The sequence below is a fragment of the Cinclus cinclus genome, chromosome 4 (assembly GCF_963662255.1).
Source record: "Cinclus cinclus chromosome 4, bCinCin1.1, whole genome shotgun sequence".
Classification (NCBI taxonomy): Eukaryota; Metazoa; Chordata; class Aves; order Passeriformes; family Cinclidae; genus Cinclus; species Cinclus cinclus.
Window position 1 is genome coordinate 66,335,449 of NC_085049.1, and position 20,835 is coordinate 66,356,283.

Here is a 20,835-nt window from a genome sequence, read left to right on the forward strand (position 1 = left end):
CCACGCCGTGCCCCACAAGCCCAGGCTGTGTTTCCCGGTTGCAGGACAAGGAGATCCGGGCTGTGTTCCTGCGCCTGTTTGCTCAGCTGCTGCAGGGCTACCGCTGGTGTCTGCACATCATCCGCATCCACCCCGAGCCCGTCATCCGCTTCCACAAGGTGAGGGTTGAGTCCAGGAGACAATTCCTGGCTTTCCAGGCAGTGACCTCCCTGATATCCCTGCCAGGCCCAGCTGCATCCCGTGTTTGTCCTTGGGGTGTCCTGGGGCAGTTCCCTGCTCATGCCCCGGCATGTTCGGGCACTGCTGCAAGGCTCAGTGAGGAGGGAGCCCAGGCCTGGAGCTGGAGGTTTTGGGAGATCTTGGCACTCCTGAGGGACCAGCTGCAGTCCTCTGGCCTTGTGTCCCCGTGTCCCTCTGCCCCTGTGTCCCAGAGTCCCCCTGTCCCTGTGTCCTGCTCCTCCTGTCCTTGTGTCCCTGTGTCCCACTTGCCCTGCTTCCCTGTGTCCCCATGTCCTTCTTCCCGTTTCCCTGTGTCCCTCTTCCCATGTCCCTGTGCCCCTGTGTCCTGCATCTGCATGCCAAGGTGACCCCAGAGCCCTTTCCTTGTCCCTTGTCCTGCTGTCATGTGCCAAAGGCTCAGCTTTCCATGCCAAGCCTGTCCCTGCACCCAGGTGGCACAGTGAAGGAGGTGGCACCGTCCCATCCATCCATTGCTGGGTGTCACCCACTCTGCTGATGGCACTGCCACTCCCTTTGCAGGCAGCGTTCCTGGGCCAGCGGGGGCTCACAGAAGACGATTTCCTCACCAAGGTGCTGGAGGGGATGGCCTTTGCTGGTTTTGTCACTGAGCGAGGGGCTCCCTACCGCCCCATCGACCTCTTCGACGAGGTGAGGCCTGGGGGCAGCTCCCGTTCCCTCATCCCCGGGTTTGGGAGGGGCAGCTCCTGTTCCCTCATCCCCCGCGTTTGGGAGGGGTTCTGGAGCTGCCCCTGTCACCTCTGTCACCTCCCCAGCTCGTGGCCTATGAGGTGAAGCGCATGAAGGCGGAGGAGGGTAACAAACAGAAAATCCTGAGGCACATCAAGGAGCTGGCAGAGAAACTCTACAAAAATGTGAGTGCTGGAACCCCCAGGGCAGGAGGGGGGTTGTGCTGGGGGATGTGGGGCAGAGAGAGCCTGGGGTGGGGGCCTGGTCACTGTCCTGGCTCCATTAGCTCATGGTGATGGGTCGTGTCCCTCCTTGTGCTGTCATGTGTGGTCAGGCACATCCTCAGAGCTCCTGGGAGTGGGATTCCCTGGTTTTAGAGGATCACAGACTCCCAGAATCACCAAGGCTGGAAAAGACCTCAAGGGTCATCCAATCCAAGTTGTGCCCGATGCCCACCTTGAAATCAGCCCAGAGCACTCAGTGCCACCTCTAGGAATTCCTTGGATACTTCCAGGGATGGGTGCTGGGCAGTTCCAATCAATGACCACCCTTTCCCTGGGGAAATCCCTGCTGATGCCCACCCTGTGCCTCCGCTGGCCCACCTTGAGGTTTCCTGAAGGCAGGAGCCTGGACTGGCTGTGACATGGAGCCCCAGTGGCAGCGCTTTGCTCATGGCTGTGCCACAGCTGTGTCTCCTTGGGACGAGCAGATCCTGGGGGGATGCAGACTGTGGCTGGGGCCTCAGGTGACCTTAGGGCTGAGCAGAACCCTTCCTTGTGCAGGAGAACCCGTACCCCGCAGTGGCCATGCACAAGGTGCAGAAGCCCAGCGAGGGCTGTCACCTGCGGCTGCACCAGAAGCCTTTCCCACACCTGGACGAGGGCACGGTGCAGTGGATCATCGACCAGGCCACAGCCAAGTTGCAGACGGCCCCGCCTGCCATCAAGGCAGAGAAGAAGTGCATGGTGCCCTCAGGACCCCCCATTGGTATGTGGGTTACGGGGGACCCTGTCCTGGGGGGCTCTGGGGGGCATGGTGCCCTCGGGGACCCCCATGGGTGTATGGGGTATGGGGCACCCCGTCCTGGGGGGCTCTGGGGGGCATGGTGCCCTCCGGGACCCCCATGGGTGTATGGGGTATGGGGCACCCTGTCCTGGGGGGCTGTGGAAGGGCGCAGTGCCCTCACAACTCCCATGAGTGTGTGGAGTACGGAGGACCCTGTCCTGGGGGGCTGTAGAAGGGCACAGTGCCCTTTGGACCCCCCATAGGTAGATGGGGCACAGGGGGACCCTGTCTTGGCTCCCACCACAGGTGTAAAATATGGAGAAACAGCAGCTCCGACCCCCTTGGGCTCCTCAGCTCCCCAAGGGCTACCACAAAGGCTCCGTGGTCGCTTGGAGCTGGGGCACCCCATGTCCCCAGCACCCCACAACTGACTGGAATCTGTTCCCAGCTGCCATCCTGGAGCGCAATGGGAACGCCCTGGCCAACAGTGCCCGGCGCCTGGAGGTGGTCAGGAACTGCATCTCCTACGTCTTCGAGAACAAGATGCTGGAGGCCAAAAAGGTGGAGGGGAACTGGGCTTGGGGTAGTCAGTGTCCTCTGTGGATGGAGGGGATGTTCCATATCCATGTCCTGCTGGTTGGCTTAGGGTCAAACTCTATGAGATCGCAGAGTTACTGAGATTGGAAAATCCCTCTGAGCCCATCGAGTCCAACCATCCCCAGCACTGACCATGTCCCCACATGCCACATCCACAGGGTCTCTTAAACCCCTGCAGGGATGGGGACTCCAAAGCTCTCTGGGCAGCCCCTGCCAAGGCCTAATCACCCTTTCCAGGATGGAAAATTTCCCTAATATCCAATGTAACTCTGTGCTGCCGCAGCTTGAACTTCTTCCCTCTCGTGCTGTCCCTGTTCCCTGGGAGCAGAGCCCCACTCTCACCTCAGTAATGGGACCATGGAGCCATGTGGATTGCGAATCTCTCTGGGACCATCGAGTCGCACCATTCCCCACCCCAGTGGCCACCACTGACCCATGACATGTCTCCCTCCTGGTGTTCCTGGGATTTTAGATGGTGGCTCCACACCATCACCTCTATGGCTCCATCTCCCAGTGGCCCTGTTGTCCTCCCCTCTTCCCTGGCTGTGTCCAGCTGGCCACACCTGGAATTTTGCCCTGCTTTGTCTCCATGTCCAAGCGCATCCTGTGACACTGGTGTGGGCCCTCACAGCACATGGAGTTCCATGTGCTGTGCAGGCCCCACCCCACCCCACCCCACAAACCCCATTATTTCCATAGCTGTTCCCAGCTGTGCTGCGTGCCATGAAGGGCCGGGCTGCCCGGCACTGCCTGACCCAGGAGCTGCACCTGCACGTGCAGCAGAACCGCGCCATGCTGGACCACCAGCAGTTCGACTTCATCATCCGCATGATGAACTGCTGCCTCCAGGTAGGGCAGGGCAGGCCTGGGGGGCTCCTTTTGCCGTGGGGCACGGCGAGGGTTGGCCTTGGATTGTCCCCGTGTCACCCCCACTCTGTCCTTGCCCAGGACTGCACAGCCATGGATGAGCATGGCATCGCCGCCGCCCTGCTGCCGCTGGTCACCGCCTTCTGCAGGGTGAGTGACTGCAGTGTCTCCTCCCTGCAGCCCTCAGCATCCCCTGAGCTGGCTGAGGCTGCAATGGAATGTCCCTTCAGGACTTGTCAGCCTGAAGCTCCTGCCTAGAACCTTCCACGAAGCCCAGACTGGCCCCAGGCTCCTAGGGAACCTGTGAGATGGGGGTTGCTCTGGAACACTGTGGTCAGGCTGGGTTGGGCTCTGAGCAAGAGAATTTTCAGGGAATGCTGGAGGAGCTCTGGTGCAGACATCCCTCCTGTCTGCCTGGGGATTTCCCTGTGGCCAGCTGGAGGAGCAGGGATACCTAAGTGGAGAGCTCAGTTAAGCACAAAGGCTGTGTTTAGATGGACCTTCTCCACCTCCTTCCACAGAAACTGAGCCCTGGCATCACCCAGTTCGCCTACAGCTGCGTGCAGGAGCATGTGGTGTGGACCAACATCCAATTCTGGGAGGCCATGTTCTACTGTGACGTGCAGAACCACATTCGGGCCCTCTACCTGGACAGCACCGAGGAGAACCACATGGAGCAGGTGGGAGGGTGGCCCAGGAGAGCTCTTCCCAAAGGACTGGGCCTCATCACAGTTCTAGAATCATGGAATGGTTTGGGCGGGAAGGGACCCCAAAGCCCCTTCAGTGCCACCCCTGCCATGGCAGGGACACCTCCCACTGTCCCAGGTGCTCCCAGCCCCAGTGTCCAACCTGGGAATCCCCTTCCTTTGTGGGCAGCCTACTCAGCTGAGGACGAGGGGCTGCATCCCAGTTTTGGGAGGTCCCCGTGGGTCTATCCATGCACCAACCCCCATCACCTTCCCCTGCTCCAGGAGAGCACGGAGGAGCCGCAAGAGTCCAAGTCCGCGCTGGAGATCGCATCGGAGCAGCTGCGGCTGTGGCCCACCATGAGCAGGGAGAAACAGCAGGAGCTGATCCAGAAGGAGGAGAGCACAGTGTTCAGCCAGGCCATCCACTATGCCAACAGGATGAGTTACCTGCTGCTGCCCCTGGACACCAGCAAGAACCGCCTGCTCCGCAGCTCTGGCCTGGGCGATGTGGAGAGTGTCAGCAACAGCTTCATCACCAACAGGTGCCCAGCCTGGGGACACTGGGACACAGCTCCAGGGCTTCTAGAAGGGAAAGGTGTCCCTGCTTCCTGCAAGCCCTTGGACCGATGGCCTCTAAGGGTTCTTTCCAATCCCATCTGTGCTGCGGTTCCGAGATCGTGTCAGGATTGTGGTGCCCAGGGGGTTGTCTGGGAATGGGAGCTCTCCTGGGTCCGTGCTGGGAGTGGGAGCAGTCTCAGACTCCTGTCAGGAGTGGAAGCTTTCCAGGACCTCTGTTAGGAGTGGGAGCTCTCCTGGGTTTCTGTCACAGGTGGGAGCTTTTGTGGGTTTTTATCAGTTGTGGGAGCTCTCCTGGTACCACATCGGGAGTAGGAACTCTAATGTGTTCCTATGAGGAGTGGAGCTCTCCCGGGCCCATGCGGGGAGTGGCCCCTGCCCGGGGCTCTCTCTGCCCGGGGCTCTCTCTGCCCGGGGCTCTCTCTGCCCGGGGCTCTCTCTGCCCGGGGCTCTCCCTACCCGGGGCTGTCCTGGGCTGAGCCTTGCCGATTTCCCTCGGGCAGCATCGCGGGCAGTGTGGCCGAGAGCTACGACACCGAGAGTGGTTTCGAGGACGCTGAGAGCTCAGACGTTGCCAACTCCGTGGTGAGGTTCATCAACCGCTTCGTGGACAAGGTGTGCACTGAGAGCGGCGTCACCAACGAGCACCTCAAGGGGCTGCACGTTATGATCCCGGGTGAGGACACCACGGGGGGACGTGGGGAACCTGCAGGGAGCAGAGGGAGAGGACACGGTGGGATTCAGGCAGAGCAGAGCAGGTTTGGAAAAAGCAAAGTGGATTTAGATAGGGCAGGGTGGATTTAGATAGGGCAGGGTGGATTTGGGAAAGGTGGAGTGGGGTTTGGGCAAGGCCGGATGAGATTTCGGCAGGGCAGGGTGGGATTTGGATAGGGCAGGTAGGATTTGGGCAGGGTGGGATTCAGGTAAGGAGGGGCAGGATTTGGGTAGGATAGGTTAGGGTTAGGGCAGAGCAGGTGAGATTAGGGCAGGGACACGGTGGGATTCAGGCAGAACAGGTGGGATTTGGGCAGGATAGGGTGGGATTTGGGCGGGACAGGGGTGGGATTAGGCAGGCCAGGACTCACCCCTGCCCCACAGACATCGTGCAGATGCACATCGAGACCCTGGAGGCCGTGCACAGGGAGAGCAAGAGGCTCCCCCCCATCCAGAAGGTAGGGGCTTTCCTGCTGGGCTGGAGGCAGAGCCGGGGGCTGTGAGCCCCTCCCCACGGGCCTGACCTCCCCCGTTGTTCCCCCAGCCCAAGCTGCTGAGGCCCAGCCTGCTGCTGGGGGAGGAGTGTGTGATGGAGGGTCTCCGTGTGTACCTGATGCCGGACGGGCGTGAGGAGGCGGCTGGGGGCAGTGTGGGGGGCCCCCCCCTGCTCCCCGCAGAGGGAGCTGTATTCCTCACCACCTACAGGATCATCTTCAAGGGAACCCCCACCGACCCCCTGGGTGAGGGGCTGCAGCCTTGGGAAACAGGGCAGGGTGGGGAATCCCTGGGGAGCAGAGGGGTGGCTGGGGAGCCTTAAGGAGGAGTGATCCCTGGGGATCGGGGGCTGGTCATGGATTCCTGGGGATCAGGGGGCTGGTCATGGATCCCCGGGGATCAGGGAACTAGTTGTTTCTGTTGGTTGTGGTGGGACAGACGCCAAGGCCTGGGGTGGCCTGACGCGTTCCTGTCCCGTGCCCAGTGGGGGAGCAGGTGGTGATTCGGTCCTTCCCCATCGCCTCACTGACCAAAGAGAAGAAGATCAGTATCTCAACCCAGGCAGATCAGTTCTTCCAGGAGGGATTGCAGCTGCGGTCCTGCACGTTCCAGGTGGGACCCCGGGCTGGGAGAGAGCTCCCAAACCTGCCAGACACTGGGACACCCAGGAACAGCACTGGGAGACCCCAGGAGGGAAGGGGAAGGGACAGGGGAAAGGGAACGGGACAAGGGAAAGGGAACGGGACAGGGAATGGGACAGAGGAGAGGGAATGGGACAGAGGAAAGGGAATGGGGCAGAGGAAAGGGAACAGGAATGCAGGGAGAGGCAGGACAGCCTCTCAGTCCAGCCTATGGCTGTGGTGCTCCTGGGCAGATCTAGGCTCTGCCCGATCCTTGGGAAGGGCTGTCCCCTGACCTGACCCTGCTGTCACCCCCTGGCTGTGCCCCCCCAGCTGCTGAAGATCGCCTTTGACGAGGAGGTGGCCTCAGAGAGTGCCGAGATTTTCCGGAAGCACTTGCACAAGCTGCGCTACCCCCAGCATGTGCGCGGCACCTTCGCCTTCACTGTGGGCCAGTCCCCCAAGCAGGCCATGCAGCCCAAGGCCAAGGAGAAGAACCCCTCCCTCAGGTACCTGTGCCAGGAGAGGGAATCACACCTGGATGTGCCTCATCCTCGGGGACCCCTTCTCCTGTCCCTGCTCCGGCAGAGCCACTGGGCTGGGGGCACTCAGGGAATGGGACAGCGGGAGCTGAGCCTCCTTGGTCAGAGCCATTCCGGAGCAGGGCTTGCATGGCTGGAGGTCAGAGAGCCCTTAGGGCTGGAAAAACCCTGGGAGACAATGATTGCAACCATCCTCAGCACTGCCCAAGCGTGTCCCCAAGTGCCACCTCCACAAGGATGGGGACCTGACACCTGTGCTGGGGCTGGAGCGCCCTTTCCAGGGGGGAATTCCCCAAAATCCACCCAGACCCTCCCCTGTCCCAGCCTGAAGCTGTTCCCTCTCCTCCTGTCCCTGTTCCCTGGGAGCAGAGCCCAACCCCCCCAACTGTCGCCTCCTGTCAGGGAGTTGTGCAGAGCCACAGATGTCCCTCATCCTGCAGTGTCCCCACCCCACACAGTCACACTGGCAAGTGGGATTTTGTCCACTGCCTGAGGAGGTGTCCCACAGGAGGGGTTCCAGTGGCCTGGGTGTCTCAGGGACACAATGCTGCAGTGCTGGGTGACTTGGGGACATGGCCCTGCAGTGCTGGGGGACTTGTGGCCACAGTCCTTCTATCCTGAATGACTGGGTACCATTGTCCTGCAGTGCTGGGTCATTTGGGGACATTGTCCTGCAGCACTGGCTGCAGCCCTGAACCCAGGCTTGGCTGGCAGTGGCCCTGCCATGGGTCCCCTGTTCCCTGTGCTGGATCCCCTTGTCCCTTGCTGTGGTTTGGAGCCCGCCTCCCCTGGGATGAGCTGGAGCTCTGCCTGTGGCAGTGTCCCCTCAGATCCAGAGGCACTGCTCCTCCTGGTGCCCCATTCCACCTCCCCAGCACCCCAAATTCCTTGGGAATGGCAGCACCTGGGGCTCCTGCAGGGCCCAGGTTCTGGCAGGTGACACGGCCATCCCCTCCTGTGTGACAGCCGTGGTGGACTGAGGGCTGCTCCTGGCTGTGCCTGCCAGGGTGACAGCGCTGTCCCTCTGTGCCCTTGCCCGTGTCCCCAGGACGCTGTCCAAGAACCTGGTGAAGAACGCCAAGAGGACGATCGGCCGGCAGTACGTGACCCGCAAGAAGTACACTCCGCCCGCCTGGGAGCAGCGGGGCAGCCAGCACTTCCCTGAGGACAATGAGGATGAGATCTCAGGTAGGGAACGCCCCAGGAAGGCCAGGGGGCAGTGGGACAAGTCCCGATGTCGCAGCAGGAGCATCTCCTGGTGGTTCCCGGTGCTGGAAAACCTCTGGGCTCTGGTGATGGTGACAGGTGACAGCAGCGGGGTCGGGCATTGCTCCATCTCATCCGTGTCCTGCTGTGCTTTGGCACACCACCAAAGTGTCCCCAGCCTCACCATGTCCCCACAGTATCCGAGGAGCTGGACAGGAGCACGCTGACGCCCAGCAGCACCATGAGGCCGTCGGAGAAGATGACCATGACGCACGTGGTGGAGCGTGCCTGCTGCCGGGACTACCAGCGCTTGGGGCTGGGCACGCTGAGCAGCAGCCTGACCCGCTCCAAGAACGAGCCCTTCCGCATCTCCACTGTCAACCGCATGTACGCCATCTGCCGCAGGTGAGCCTGCAGGGATGGGTCCCTGCTGATCCACACGGTCACAGAATTTGCACAATTCGTACAATCAATCACAGAATTCGCACAATCAATCACAGAATTCACACAATCAATCACAGAATTCTCAGAATCCACAGAATGCACAGAATCCACACAATCACAGAATTCACACAATTCACACAATCACAGAATTCACACGATCACAGAATCGCCAGGTTGGAAGAGACTTCCAAGCCCGTCAAGTCTAACCCATGCCCTAACACCTCAGCTAAACCATGGCACGGAGTGCCACATCTAGTCTTTTTTTAAACATATCCAGGGATGGTGACTCCACCACCTCCCCAGGCAGACCATTCCAGTACTTTATCACCCTTGTATGTAAAAAACTTTTTCCTAACATCCAACCTGTATCTCCCCTGGCACAGCTCAAGGCTGTGTCCTCTGGTTCTGTCAGTGCTGCCTGGAGAAAGAGACCAACCCCACCTGACTACAGCCACCTTTCAGGAATTTGTAGAGAGTGATAAGGTCACCATCACCCCTGAGTCTCGTTTTCTCCAGGATAAACAATCCCAGCTCCCTCAGCTGTTCCTCACAGGGTTTGTGTTCCAAGCCCCTCATCAGCCTTGTTGCCTCCTCTGGACATGCTCCAGCCCCTCCATGTCCTCCCTGAACTGAGGGGACAGAACTGGACACAGTACTCGAGGTGTGACCTCACCAGTGAGAAGAATGACCTCCCTGCTCCTACTGGCCACATCATTCCTGATCTAGGCCAAGAGTCATTGGTCTTCTTGGCCACCAGGACACACTGCTGGCTCATGTCTACCCTGCTGTCCATCAATGTCCCCAGGTCCCTTTCTGCCTGGCTACTGTCCAGCCACACCATCCCCAGCCTATAACACCTAGAACCAGTCTATCCCAGCAGATCTCAGCCTATCCCAGCAGATCCCAGTCTCACCAAGACACCGAGATCCACCAGGATCAGTAAAACCCAATGAGTCCAGCATCACATTGTCCTTGGCTACCCCAATCCCAGCCTGTAGCACCCCATGACTTCCTCACTATTTGGTTCATTTTTAGCCAATGTTGATTGGTTCTGAGTTGCCCAACCCTGTAATTAATTGCTGTTCTGCCCTGTGTTGATTACTGATTTCTTGCTTCCCATGATTAGGCTGAATTTGCTGGTGTTTTTATGTTTTTCCCATGTGGGGTGTTCACAACACTGGGGCCAGAATCTTTGTTAGTGTTTCCTTTGTCTTCATGTACTCCAGTGTCTCCTTGGATGACTGTGAGTCCTGGTCACTCCATGCTGTCCTTGGAGGGCCCTAAATTCCAGCTCCAAGTGTCCAGTCTTTAAGTCCCCCAGGCTTTCTTCAGTGCAGCTTGTCAGGGTTGGTTTTACCCAACTCAGTTTTGATTTAACGATCCGAGGAACAACCAGGTGTGTGGAGCAGGTCAATTAGTGCTGGCTCCAAGTGTGCACTAATTAATTAAAGCACTAAGGAAGGCTGGACCAGGAGCTCCGTGCCATCCCCAGGGATTTGTGTCCACAGCTACCCTGGTCTGCTGATCGTGCCACAGAGCATCCAGGACAACACGATCCAGCGGATCTCGCGCTGCTACCGCCAGAGCCGCTTCCCAGTGGTGTGCTGGCGCAATTCCCGCACCAAGGCCGTGCTCCTGCGCTCCGGGGGTCTCCATGGCAAGGGAGTCGTCGGCCTCTTCAAGTCCCAGAACGCCCCAACCCCAGGTGACCGCTCTGCCCCGGCTGGAACACGCAGCTGGGGCTGTGGGATCGCTCCTGGCTCGGGGTGGTGGCACTCAGGGGTCCCCTCGCTCGGGGTGGTGACACTTGGAGGTCCCCTGACTCTTGGAGGTGACACTTTGGGGTCTCCCAGCTCTGGGAGGTGACACTCGGGGCTCTCCCCAGCTCCTGGAGGTGACACTCAGGGCCCTCCCAGCTGTGGGTGGTTACCCTCAGAGGTGTCCTGGTTCCAGGTAGTGATAAGCTGGGGGTGTCCCCTACAGGCCCCTCGCAGGCAGACTCCACGAGCCTGGAGCAGGAGAAGTACCTGCAGGCCGTCATCAACTCCATGCCCCACTACTCAGATGCCGGTGGGCGCAACACCCTCAGCGGCTTCACCTCGGCTCACATGAGCAGTGCAGGTGAGGGGGCACGGGCCAGGGGGCACAGGTGGGCTCCTGCCAGCCCTGGATGCTGCTGTGCATCCCAGGGGAGCCTCCCACATCCCAGGAGGCAGTGCAGCCTCTCCAGAGCTCCCAGCTCCAGATGGGTGTCCCTGGCTGAGAGTGGGGATGGGATTTGGAGATCTGGTGTCCCCAGAGCACTGGGAGCCCCTGGAGATTTTGGGAATCCCAGTGTCCTGGAGCTGGGAGCACTGGGATTCAAAGCCTGTGCTGGGATCTGGGCACCTTCTGGGGGACAGACTTTTCCCACCAGGATCTCAGCACTGCATGTCCCCCATGCACGGTGCCGGGGTCAGTCTGGGGACCCCCGGTAAGTCTCTCCCTTCCCTGCTGGCCCTTCCCTGCAGGGCAGAGCTCTACCACACCCTGCCACACTCTGGTGCCATCCATGCTGTTCCAGTGCCACCCATGCTATCCCATCATCCCACCCATCATCACTGTGGACACATCAGGGGCTGGGGCCTCTGGGGAGTCCAGGGGGGCTCCCTGATCCTGAAGGGAGAGAATTTAGCACAGTACATCCCTCTGAGGCCTTTCCCTAGTGTGGGAGGCCAGAGCAGGGGGCTCAGCCTCGCTCTGAGGGTGACCCCACCATGGGCTGGGGGCTGGATGCCCCATGTCCCAGTGCTGCCTGAGCACTGGTTTTCCATGGCTACAGCTGGATGCCCTCTCTCCCAGGGCTGCCTGGGCACTGGTTTTCCATGGCTACAGCTGGATGCCCTCTCTCCCAGGGCTGCCTGGGCACTGGTTTTCCATGGCTACAGCTGGATGCCCTCTCTCCCAGGGCTGCCTGGGCACTGGTTTTCCATGGCTACAGCTGGATGCCCTCTCTCCCAGGGCTGCCTGGGCACTGGTTTTCCATGGCTACAGCTGGATGCCCTCTCTCCCAGGACTGCCTGGGCACTGGTTTTCCATGGCTACAGCCAGGCAGTGCTTCCCGTGCTGGCTTTGCATTCCTGGGGCTCCGCTTGCTGCAGCTTCCTCCCACCCTGCCCCAGCTCAGGGAGCCCTGGGAGGGCCTTGGGAGCTGACGTTCTCTTGGTGCTGCAGATTTCTCCGACAAGAGGCAGCAGCCTAAGCTGGGATCGCTCATGAAGCAGGTGATGGGAGGGAAGGACGAAGGGCCTGGGACTTTGAGCCGTGGAGGTGAGGACGGGGCGTGGGTGCTGCCTGGGGGCCTCGCCAAGACCCTCCAACCCTGGGCAGCTCTCGTAGAGTAGATGGTTCCTGGGGGGAGCAGGTGATTCCCAAGGAAGAGTAGGTGATCATTCCCTGGTAAGAACAAGTGATGATTCCCTAGGAAGAGCAGGTGATCCTTGGTAAGAACAGGTAGTAATACCCTGGGAAGAGCAGGAGGTGATTCCCAAGGAAGAGTAGGTGATCATTCCCTGGGAAGAGCAAGTGCTCCCATAGCCACAGGAAGGGAGGGAGGGAGGGAGGACTCTGCCACAGCCCCAACACCATCACCTCCATCCCATTCCATGTCTGTGGCTCCGTGTCCGTGGCTCCGTGTGTGTCCCTTGCTGAGGTGGCTTTCATCCTGTGCCCCCAGGGCTGGGTCACAGAGCCAGGGTCATCACCCTGTCCTCCCCCAAGTGCGCATCGCCGAAGGGCCGCGAGATGCCCCGAGGTACGGACGTGCCCGAGCCTGCCGGGTGTGACTGACCACTGACCCCCCCACTCACTGACCCCTGCCCCCACACCACTAATGCCCAGTAACCCCAGTAACCCCCCCAGCCCCCCGCCACTCCAGGTGTGCCACGGGCACGGTAAGTACCGGGCAGCCTCACCACGTTTGCTTTGGGCTCCTCGGCCTCTGCAGTGCCGGGGTGGGGCTGCAGCTGGTGGCAGGGCTGTGATGCGGGTGACAGGGCTGTGGCACAGCGGGTGGCAGGTCCAGGTGACGCTGGAGTGAGGTGTGACAGTGCCAGTGACAAGGCACGGAGCTGCCGGGGTCAGAATCCAGCAGGTAGGAATTGCTGTAGCACCCAGAGGGAGAAGGAGCCAAAGCAAACCTGGTGCCCAGCACTTCCCTGGCATGTGGTCCCCGTGCCGGGCTGTGAGGACAGCTCCAGCTCTACCCCCCCGGCTGGGGACGTGGGGCCAGTTCAGCCCCCGAGCCCCAGTCCCGGCCTGACCCGGCCCCGATCCCGCAGGGAAGTGGGGCAGCATCCGGGCCAGCGGCCGCATGAGCAGCTATGCCCTGAATATGGAGATCGGGTCCAGGCTGGCCGGGAAGGACCTGCTGGGGACACAGCACAACGGGACCCCCGCAGAGCCCTCCTTCCTGCGACAGCACCGCGCCTCACTCTACATCATCGGGGACAAGTCCCAGCTGAAGGTGACACACCCAGCACGGCCACCTCGGGAATGGAGCCGGGGAGGAGCTGGGGGAGCTGGGAAAGGGGCTCAGCCTGGAGAAATGGAGGCTCAGGGGGGACCTTGTGGCTCTGCACAGCTCCTTGACAGGAGGGGACAGCCAGGGGGGTCGGGCTCTGCTATCGGGGAACAGGGACAGGAGAGGGAACGGCTGGGGCAGGGGAGGGTGTGGGAGGGCATCAGCAGGAATTTCCCCATGGAAAGGGTGGTCAGGGATTGGAGCTGCTCAGGGAGGTTTGGAGTGTCCATCCCTGGAGGGATTTAAAATCCGTGTGGATGTGGCACTTGGGGACAGGGTCAGTGGTGGCCTTGGCAGTGCTGGGAATGGTTGGACTCCACAGTCTGGGAAGGCTTTTCCAATCCAAAGAATTCCCTGATGGGGAGAGGGGCAGTGGCCCCAGGCCAGGCCAGCCCAGCCCGGCCGTGCTGTCCCCCCACAGGGCGTGAAGCCAGACCCGCTGCAGCACTGGGAGGTGGTGCCCATCGAGGTGTTCGACGTGCGCCAGGTCAAGGCCAGCTTCAAGAAGCTGATGAAGGCCTGTGTGCCCGGCTGCCCCTCCTTGCCTGGCTGCATGGATTACCTGCGCTCCCTGGAGGAGTCGGAGTGGCTGTCCCAGGTTAGTCACACACACTTCCAGGGCCTGGCCCTCCCCTGCCCTGGGGCCCTCCAGGGGCTCTTAGCAAGGATGGGCTCCAGAGTTCTGTGCAGAGCAGCACTGGGACACCCTGGGGACATTCAGGGGAGTGTGAGGGAAAAGGTGGGACAACACAGAGCTCAGCTCTGTGGTGCTGGACAGAGCTGCTGGGCAGGATCCATACTGTTGGATGCTCCAGAGGGGCTGGGACAGGGCAGTGACCCAGGGGGACTGGTCCAGTGTGGAGCCGTGGGAGGGATCCCACCCTGGAGGGGGTGAGGGTCCCCTGTCCCCTCTCCCTGCTGCCATGTCTGGGGTGGTGGCCCCTGTGACCCTCAAGCATGGCCTCACTCCAGAGAAGGGGACACTGCCCCCCCACCCAGCCCAGGCATTCCCTGTGTCCTCCTCACTCCTGATTCTGCCCTGGCAGATCCACAAGATCCTGCAGATCTCGGTGCTGGTGGTGGAGCTGCTGGACACGGGCTCGTCCGTGCTGGTCAGTCTGGAGGATGGCTGGGACATCACCACTCAGGTGAGAGCCCGGCCGTGGCCAGGGTAGCCCTGTGGCCGTCCATGCCACATCCTCTGGAGCACCCTGTTCCCACAGGTGGTGTCCCTGGTGCAGCTCCTGTCTGACCCCTACTACCGGACGCTGGAGGGGTTCCGGCTGCTGGTGGAGAAGGAATGGCTGTCCTTTGGCCACCGCTTCAGTCACCGTGGCGCACAGACCCTGGCGGGCCAGAGCAGTGGCTTTGCCCCCATCTTCCTCCAGTTCTTGGACTGTGTGCACCAGGTGAGCCCTGGTGACCCCTGAGTGCCCCCCAAGACCCCCAAGTAACCCCTGAGTGCCCCCCAAGACCCCCAAGTGACCAGTGGGGCCCCTGAGCGCCCCCCATGACACCAAGTGCCCAGTGGGGCCCCCGAGTCTGCAGCAGGACCCTCAAGTGCTGGGAGTGGCCCTGGGGCAAGTGGGAGGGCCCAGGGCAGCCCATGCCCATGCATCCCGGTGATCCCAGGGCTTTCCCCACAGATCCACCTGCAGTTCCCCATGGAGTTCGAGTTTAGCCAGTACTACCTGAAGTTCCTCAGCTACCACTACATTTCCAACCGCTTCCGGACATTCCTGCTGGACTCGGACTATGAGCGCATCGAGCTGGGTGAGGCTGGTGTGCAGGGCCAGGGGTGGCACCTGCCCGTCCGTGCCTGTCTCCAGTCACACCCCGTGTCCCCTCTGTCCCCCCAGGGCTCCTGTATGAAGAGAAGGGCGAGCGGAAGGGCCAGCAGGTCTCCAAATCCATCTGGGATTACATTGACCGCCTCAACAAAAAAGCTCCCATCTTCTTCAACTACCTGTACGCACCTGAGGATGGGGAGGTGAGAGCTGGGATCACCTGGGGGGCTGGGAGCACCCTGGGATCCTCCCTGTGGGAGCAGCTGGAGCTGGGATTTATCTACTGGGAATGGACCGCAGAATCCCTCCAGTGCCACCCCTGCCACAGCAGGGACACCTCCCACTGTCCCAGGTGCTCCCAGCCCCAATGTCCAGCCTGGCCTTGGGCACTGACAGGGATCCAGGGGCAGCCACAGCTGCTCTGGCAATTCCAGCCCAGTCAGGAATTCCCAATTCCCAAGATCCCATCCATCCCTGCCTTCAGGCAGTGGGAAGCCATTCCCTGTGTCCTGTCCCTCCAGGCCTTGTCCCCAGTCCCTCTGCAGCTCTCCTGGAGCCCCTTGAGGCCCTGGCAGGGGCTCTGAGCTCTCCCTGGATCCTTCTCCTATCCAGGCTGGACACTCCCAATGCTCCACGTGGACACTCTGTCCTCTCGGTCTGCCTGGGAATGTCCAGCCTGGCCCTGCTGCCCTTCCTGAGCTGCCTCTGCCCCTCCCACAGGTGCTGAGGCCATACAGCAACATCTCCAACCTGAAGGTATGGGATTATTACACAGAGGAGACGCTGTCCGAGGGCCCCTCGTACGACTGGGAGCTGGTGCAGGGGCAGCCCGAGCCGGCGGAGGAGCTGGATCGCCAGGACACCGGGGCGCCACAGAGCAAGCGCCGAATCATCTGGCCCTGCTACGACAACCGCAGCCGTGTGGAGCCCGACGCCATCTCCAAACTGCTCGAGGTCGGCAGCAGTGCCCTGCCGGGGATGGCACCTGGCAGGGCCCAGGGACAGGGACAGCAGCCCCAGGGGTTTTGTCCCCTCCGTGGCTGATGCTAGAATCTCCCCCACAGGAGTTGCAGAACCTGGAGATGGAGCTGGGGCAGGTCCCGGAGCGCTGGAAGGACACATGGGACAAGGTGAAAGCGTCCCAGCGCACGGAGGGGCGGCAGGAGGGCAGCAGGGTAGGTGACGGGTGTGACAGTGTGTGACAGGGGCTGTGGTGGGGGTGTGCAGGTTGTGACAGGGTGTGGACATAGCTGTGGCAAGGGCTGTGATGGTGTGACAGAGTGTGAGGGCTGTGCCAGAGGTGTGGCAGGCTGGTGCTGCTTCTGGCTGCTGCTGCTCTTGGTTCTGATAGTGCTCCTGGTGCTGGGTGTTCCTGGTGCTGGTGCTCAGCCCCAAACCGAGGTCCCCTAGCCCTCGGTCCCCTCACGCTGTCCCTTGTCCCGCAGACCCCCAGCTCCCTGCTGATGTCGTCGGGGCTGTCCCACCACCGGCGCTCGCTGGGCGTGTACCTGCAGGAGAGCGGGGTGGGATCCACGCTCAATCTCAGCCTGGACAGCGACACCAGCAGCACTTCCACCCCGTCCAGCGGGAAGCCGGGCGGCCGCCGCAGCACCTCCACCCTCTACAGCCAGTTCCAGACATCCGAGAGCGAGAACAGGCAGGCGGAGCTGGGAATGCGGCAGCGGGGGGTGGGGGGGGGGAAATCCCTCCCGGGAGGCAGAGCGTGGATCCCGGTGGGTTCCCTTCCCTGACCCTGCTGTTCCCGACCTCTTCCTGCCCCGCAGGTCCTATGAGGGCTCTCTGTACAAGAAAGGCGCCTTCATGAAACCCTGGAAGTCTCGGTGGTTTGTGCTGGATAAAACCAAACATCAGGTACTGGGTGGGGCCCGGGGTCTGTCCTGTCCCTCCATCCCATCCCTGCCCTGCCCTTCCCATCCCTGCCCTGAGCGCAGCTCTCCCGTAGCTGCGGTACTACGACAGCCGGATGGACACGGAGTGCAAGGGTGTTATCGACCTGGCCGAGGTGGAGTCCATCACCCCGGGGACCCCCACCATGGGGGCCCCCAAGACGGTGGACGAGAAAGCTTTCTTCGACGTGAGTGTCCCCGAGGGGCCAGCTCTGGGCAGCTCTGGTCAGCTCCAGGCTCCCGGCGCGGCCCTCAGCCCCTCCTCTCTCTGCCCGCAGCTGAAGACTACGAAACGAGTTTACAATTTCTGCGCCCAGGACGTGCAGCTGGCCCAGCAGTGGATCGACCGCATCCAGAGCTGCCTGTCAGACGCGTGAGCCCGGCTCAGCAGAGCCGCAATTCCAGGCACGACTGCCGGGCCCGCAGCGGGAGCAGAGGCAGTGCCAGGCTCGAGGCTGAGCCCGGGACTGAGGGAGAGGAGGAGCGGTCCTTCCTCCCTCCCACCCGCCGGGCGGGCCGGGCAGTGTTCCGGGCTGGGGTGGCACAGGGAGGGATTCCTAAGGTGGAAGCGGGCGAGAAGCCGGTCCCGCCCCCAGCCCCGTCTGAGCCGTGTCGTGACCCCGTGTCCTCCGTGTGCCCGCCCCAGCGCTGCTCCGGTTCCCTGGGTAGGGGGGTCCTGTGCCCTTTCCTCCCCACACTGCTGGGGGAGGCAGAGCTGCCCCGTCGTCCTGCCCCTCCTTGCATGTCTGCCAGAGCCCCCCGGAACTTGCCCTGTCCCTCCCGGCCTGGGAGCGAGTCCTGGGCTCTGCTTCCGTCCCGCCGGAGCCGGGACCTGCAGCTCAGGGGGTGGCAGAGGGAACAGCGTGGAGCACCGGGAGCATCCCGTGTCGTGTCCCACCCTGGAGCTGCTCGCAGCTGTGCACAGGAACGGGAATGCTGGGATGCTGCAGGCGCTGGCTCCGTGTCCCCGAGTGGGGACCGAATGGCCACTCTGGTCCCTGCGGGCAGGAGGCTCCCCAAGCTGTGGCCAGGGAGAGGTCCCTGTCCTGCTGGGGTCCCTGGCCTGGCTGGGACAGTCTCCACCTCCAGGCTGGCTGTGCAGGGTGCCATGTGCCCTGCGGGCCGTGCCAAATGCTGCAGCCTCCTGCGTGCCCCTCTGTCCCCTTCCCGGGGGGTGGGGACCAGACCAGTCCCGGGATGAGGGTCCCCTCTGGCTACAGCCACACGGGGCTGGGACAGCGGCCCTGTGGCTACCGCCCACTCTCTGCAGGGTCTCCTTTGCACAGGTCACACCCCCTGCCCCCCTCAGGGCTCTCCAACCCCCCCCCCCCCCTTCGTGCTCTGCCTGTGTCCAGCCCGGGGGGTGCAGGGGAGCAGCTCCTGTCCCTGTCCTCCCCCCAGCTGCTGCTGCCCCTCACTTCCAGGGGCTCTCGGTACCGAATCGGCTTCTGCAGCCCCCTGGGACCCCCAGGACTGACCCCCCCCCCCCGTCCCAGCTCCACCAGCCCTTCCACCCGTCTTGTTTTTAAAGTCCAGCGTTTTATTTGAGTGCAGAGCTCTTTGTACAGTTGCCCCGTTCCTCTGCACCATCCTGGCTGTGCAGGTGTAACACGGAGGTTTTGTAACTTACCGGAGGAGTTGTAGATTATTGAAGTTTGTGTACATTGTGTCAAACATGCAGAGTCCTTGTATTGTATTTGTGCCTAGAGGAAAAGGTTATTCTATAAAGAGAAAACTAACGGAATTTAATAAAAAAATTAATATGAGATATGCTCCTTTTGCCTTGCTGAGCACCGGGAATGCGGCAGAACCTCGGGACACAGTCCAGGACAGGCTCAGCTCCTGCCCTCGGGCCCTCACTGTCCCTGTGTTACCGGCAGAGCTCCTGGGGGATGCTGGCTCAGGGACCTTTGTCCTGTTCTGGATCTGCTCTGTGCCACCCGGCCCTGCCCGGGCTACCACTGTCCCAATCTGACAGGAAGGGACAGCTGGGGCTGTCGGGCTCTGCTCTCAGGGAACAGGGACAGGAGCAGAGGGAACGGCCTCAGGCTGGGACAGGGGAGGGTCTGGGTGGGCAGCAGCAGGAATTTCCTCATGGAAAGGGAGGTCAGGGATCGGAACTACCCAGGGAGGTTTGGAGTGCCCATCCCTGGAGCTGTCCCAAGAAGGGCTGGATGTGGCACTCAGGGCTCTGGGAAGGGGACAAGGTGGGGGTCAGGCACATCTGGGACTGTGGGGGCTTTTCCAGTCCCAGGGATTCTGTGATTCCATCAGGGGTCCAGCCCCACTCCCAGCCCTCCCATCCCAAAGCCCCCTTGGGACCCTCAGTGTGTCCTGCAGGATGGAAGAACCCACCACTGCACATGAATTTTGAGCTTTTATTGATAGTTGGAATTTACAGCCTAAAACTGACAACATAGAGAGATGCAGACGTTTTTCCTTTTTTTTTTTTTTCCTTTTTGGTTGCTTTTTTACAAAAAAACAAAAAACAAACAAACAAAACAACAACAACAAAAAACTAACAAAAACCAAAAAAGCCACCAGCATCAGATTTACAATATAAAAGTTTTGACAGTAGAGAGACTAAAGTACATCTGGAATTACTCAGAAAAATAAACAGAGAAAAGGCAGTAATTTCAAATTTGTCCCTCATATTTACACATAATACACAGACATTGCTTACAAAGACCCGGATCCCAATTTAAGGGCAGTTGGCATCGTGAGAAGGCTCCCCCGGCATCGCCCTCCTGCCTGCCTGGGTCCCGGCGCCGGGCCGGGAGCGGATCCCGGGATCTCCCCGCGGCCCCTCCGTGGTTTTATTGCTTTGCGGGGCCAGTGGTTGTGGAGAAAGGCATCGAGTCCCCCCCCCCGCTCGCTGCTCTGGCCGGGACACCCCCAGTTCTCGGGAATTCCCTTGGGAACTGCCGGGGTGGCCCCGGTGCCAGCGCAGATTTTCGGAGACTCAGCTCGGGACACCAGGATTTGGGAAGAGCAGGAAGAGGAGGAGCGCAGCGATGCTGAAAACCCGGGCTCGGGCTGGGGACCCCACCCCCTCCCCCCACCCCCCCTCCCCCCCGCAACATTCCCAAATCCATGAATCCCCACCCGCACGGCGGCAGCGCCTCCCCGCCTCGAGCTGTTGGATTTCTGGGATCTCCTGTGTTAAGGAACGGCTTCAGCTCTCATCCCACACTCTGGAATCAAGCTCTGCCTCAGCTGGGACATGGGGATGGCAGAGATGCCATTCCCAAGGTCTTTTCCCGAAATGAGGCAAGGCTCGGAGCCAGGCACAGAGTCCCTGGGATGACACTGCCGGGCCCAGGCACTGCTGCGGTCCCAGAGCCTCCCGCTGTCCAGGAGATCCGGAATTACTCCCAACAAACAGCCTGGCTTGGGTCATTCTTAGATCAATTTGGGGCTCTGGGAGGCAGCACCGGGGTCTCCCGGGGGATGAATCCATCCATGGTTTGTGCTAACAGTCACAGAGCCGAGTGTTCCCCCCGAGCCCCTGCAAGGGATGAAAAAGCCCTGGAAAAACAGCTCCAAAGGCTCCAGAGGCTCCATCTCAATAGCCAACATGGAATATTCCGAGTGCGGATGGACGGAGGAGGCCGGGCAGGAAAGCGGAGCCAAGGCGGGAATTTCACCCTGCAGGAAAAGCAGCAGGAATCCCTGGGGATTGGGATGTGCCAGCAGGGATCACCCCTGAGGACCCCGGGACTCAGGCGGAATAAAGGAAAGGTTTGGAAAATGTCACATCAAAGAGAATGCCTGGAAAACTCCAGATTTCCACCCACACTCCCCTCAACTGCTGCTGCAGCAGGGTCGGACATGGAAGGCAAAGGCAGAAACAAGGAAAAGGGAAAATCCATGACCTCGGAAAGCGCCAGGGACACTC

The 20,835-nt window shown here is 61.2% G+C and overlaps 1 protein-coding gene across 3 annotated transcripts in view; it reads left to right on the plus strand.

Annotated features, from left to right (window-relative positions):
• The window catches only part of SBF1 (SET binding factor 1), a 57,372-nt gene extending 38,669 nt beyond the window's left edge, over positions 1–18,703 (plus strand). Inside the window, exons 11-42 of one of the 3 annotated variants that reach the window (XM_062492414.1) lie at positions 45–158; positions 760–888; positions 1,014–1,112; positions 1,710–1,914; positions 2,381–2,493; positions 3,229–3,378; positions 3,478–3,546; positions 3,918–4,067; positions 4,344–4,627; positions 5,165–5,337; positions 5,760–5,833; positions 5,920–6,115; positions 6,355–6,482; positions 6,824–6,999; positions 8,081–8,220; positions 8,436–8,643; positions 10,191–10,387; positions 10,666–10,803; positions 11,896–11,991; positions 12,398–12,475; positions 13,002–13,186; positions 13,665–13,841; positions 14,290–14,391; positions 14,467–14,652; positions 14,890–15,016; positions 15,103–15,233; positions 15,751–15,984; positions 16,095–16,205; positions 16,476–16,687; positions 16,815–16,902; positions 16,994–17,125; positions 17,216–18,703. In XM_062492414.1, coding sequence (XP_062348398.1) covers positions 45–158; positions 760–888; positions 1,014–1,112; positions 1,710–1,914; positions 2,381–2,493; positions 3,229–3,378; positions 3,478–3,546; positions 3,918–4,067; positions 4,344–4,627; positions 5,165–5,337; positions 5,760–5,833; positions 5,920–6,115; positions 6,355–6,482; positions 6,824–6,999; positions 8,081–8,220; positions 8,436–8,643; positions 10,191–10,387; positions 10,666–10,803; positions 11,896–11,991; positions 12,398–12,475; positions 13,002–13,186; positions 13,665–13,841; positions 14,290–14,391; positions 14,467–14,652; positions 14,890–15,016; positions 15,103–15,233; positions 15,751–15,984; positions 16,095–16,205; positions 16,476–16,687; positions 16,815–16,902; positions 16,994–17,125; positions 17,216–17,314 — 4,701 coding nt within the window. In that variant the 3' untranslated portion in view covers positions 17,315–18,703. Of the gene's footprint in view, positions 1–44; positions 159–759; positions 889–1,013; positions 1,113–1,709; positions 1,915–2,380; positions 2,494–3,228; positions 3,379–3,477; positions 3,547–3,917; positions 4,077–4,343; positions 4,628–5,164; positions 5,338–5,759; positions 5,834–5,919; positions 6,116–6,354; positions 6,483–6,823; positions 7,000–8,080; positions 8,221–8,435; positions 8,644–10,190; positions 10,388–10,665; positions 10,804–11,895; positions 11,992–12,397; positions 12,476–13,001; positions 13,187–13,664; positions 13,842–14,289; positions 14,392–14,466; positions 14,653–14,889; positions 15,017–15,102; positions 15,234–15,750; positions 15,985–16,094; positions 16,206–16,475; positions 16,688–16,814; positions 16,903–16,993; positions 17,126–17,215 lie in introns of all 3 variants that reach the window. The other 2 variants (XM_062492416.1, XM_062492415.1) reach the window with 2 other exon arrangements.
• Positions 18,704–20,835: the final 2,132 nt, after the last annotated feature.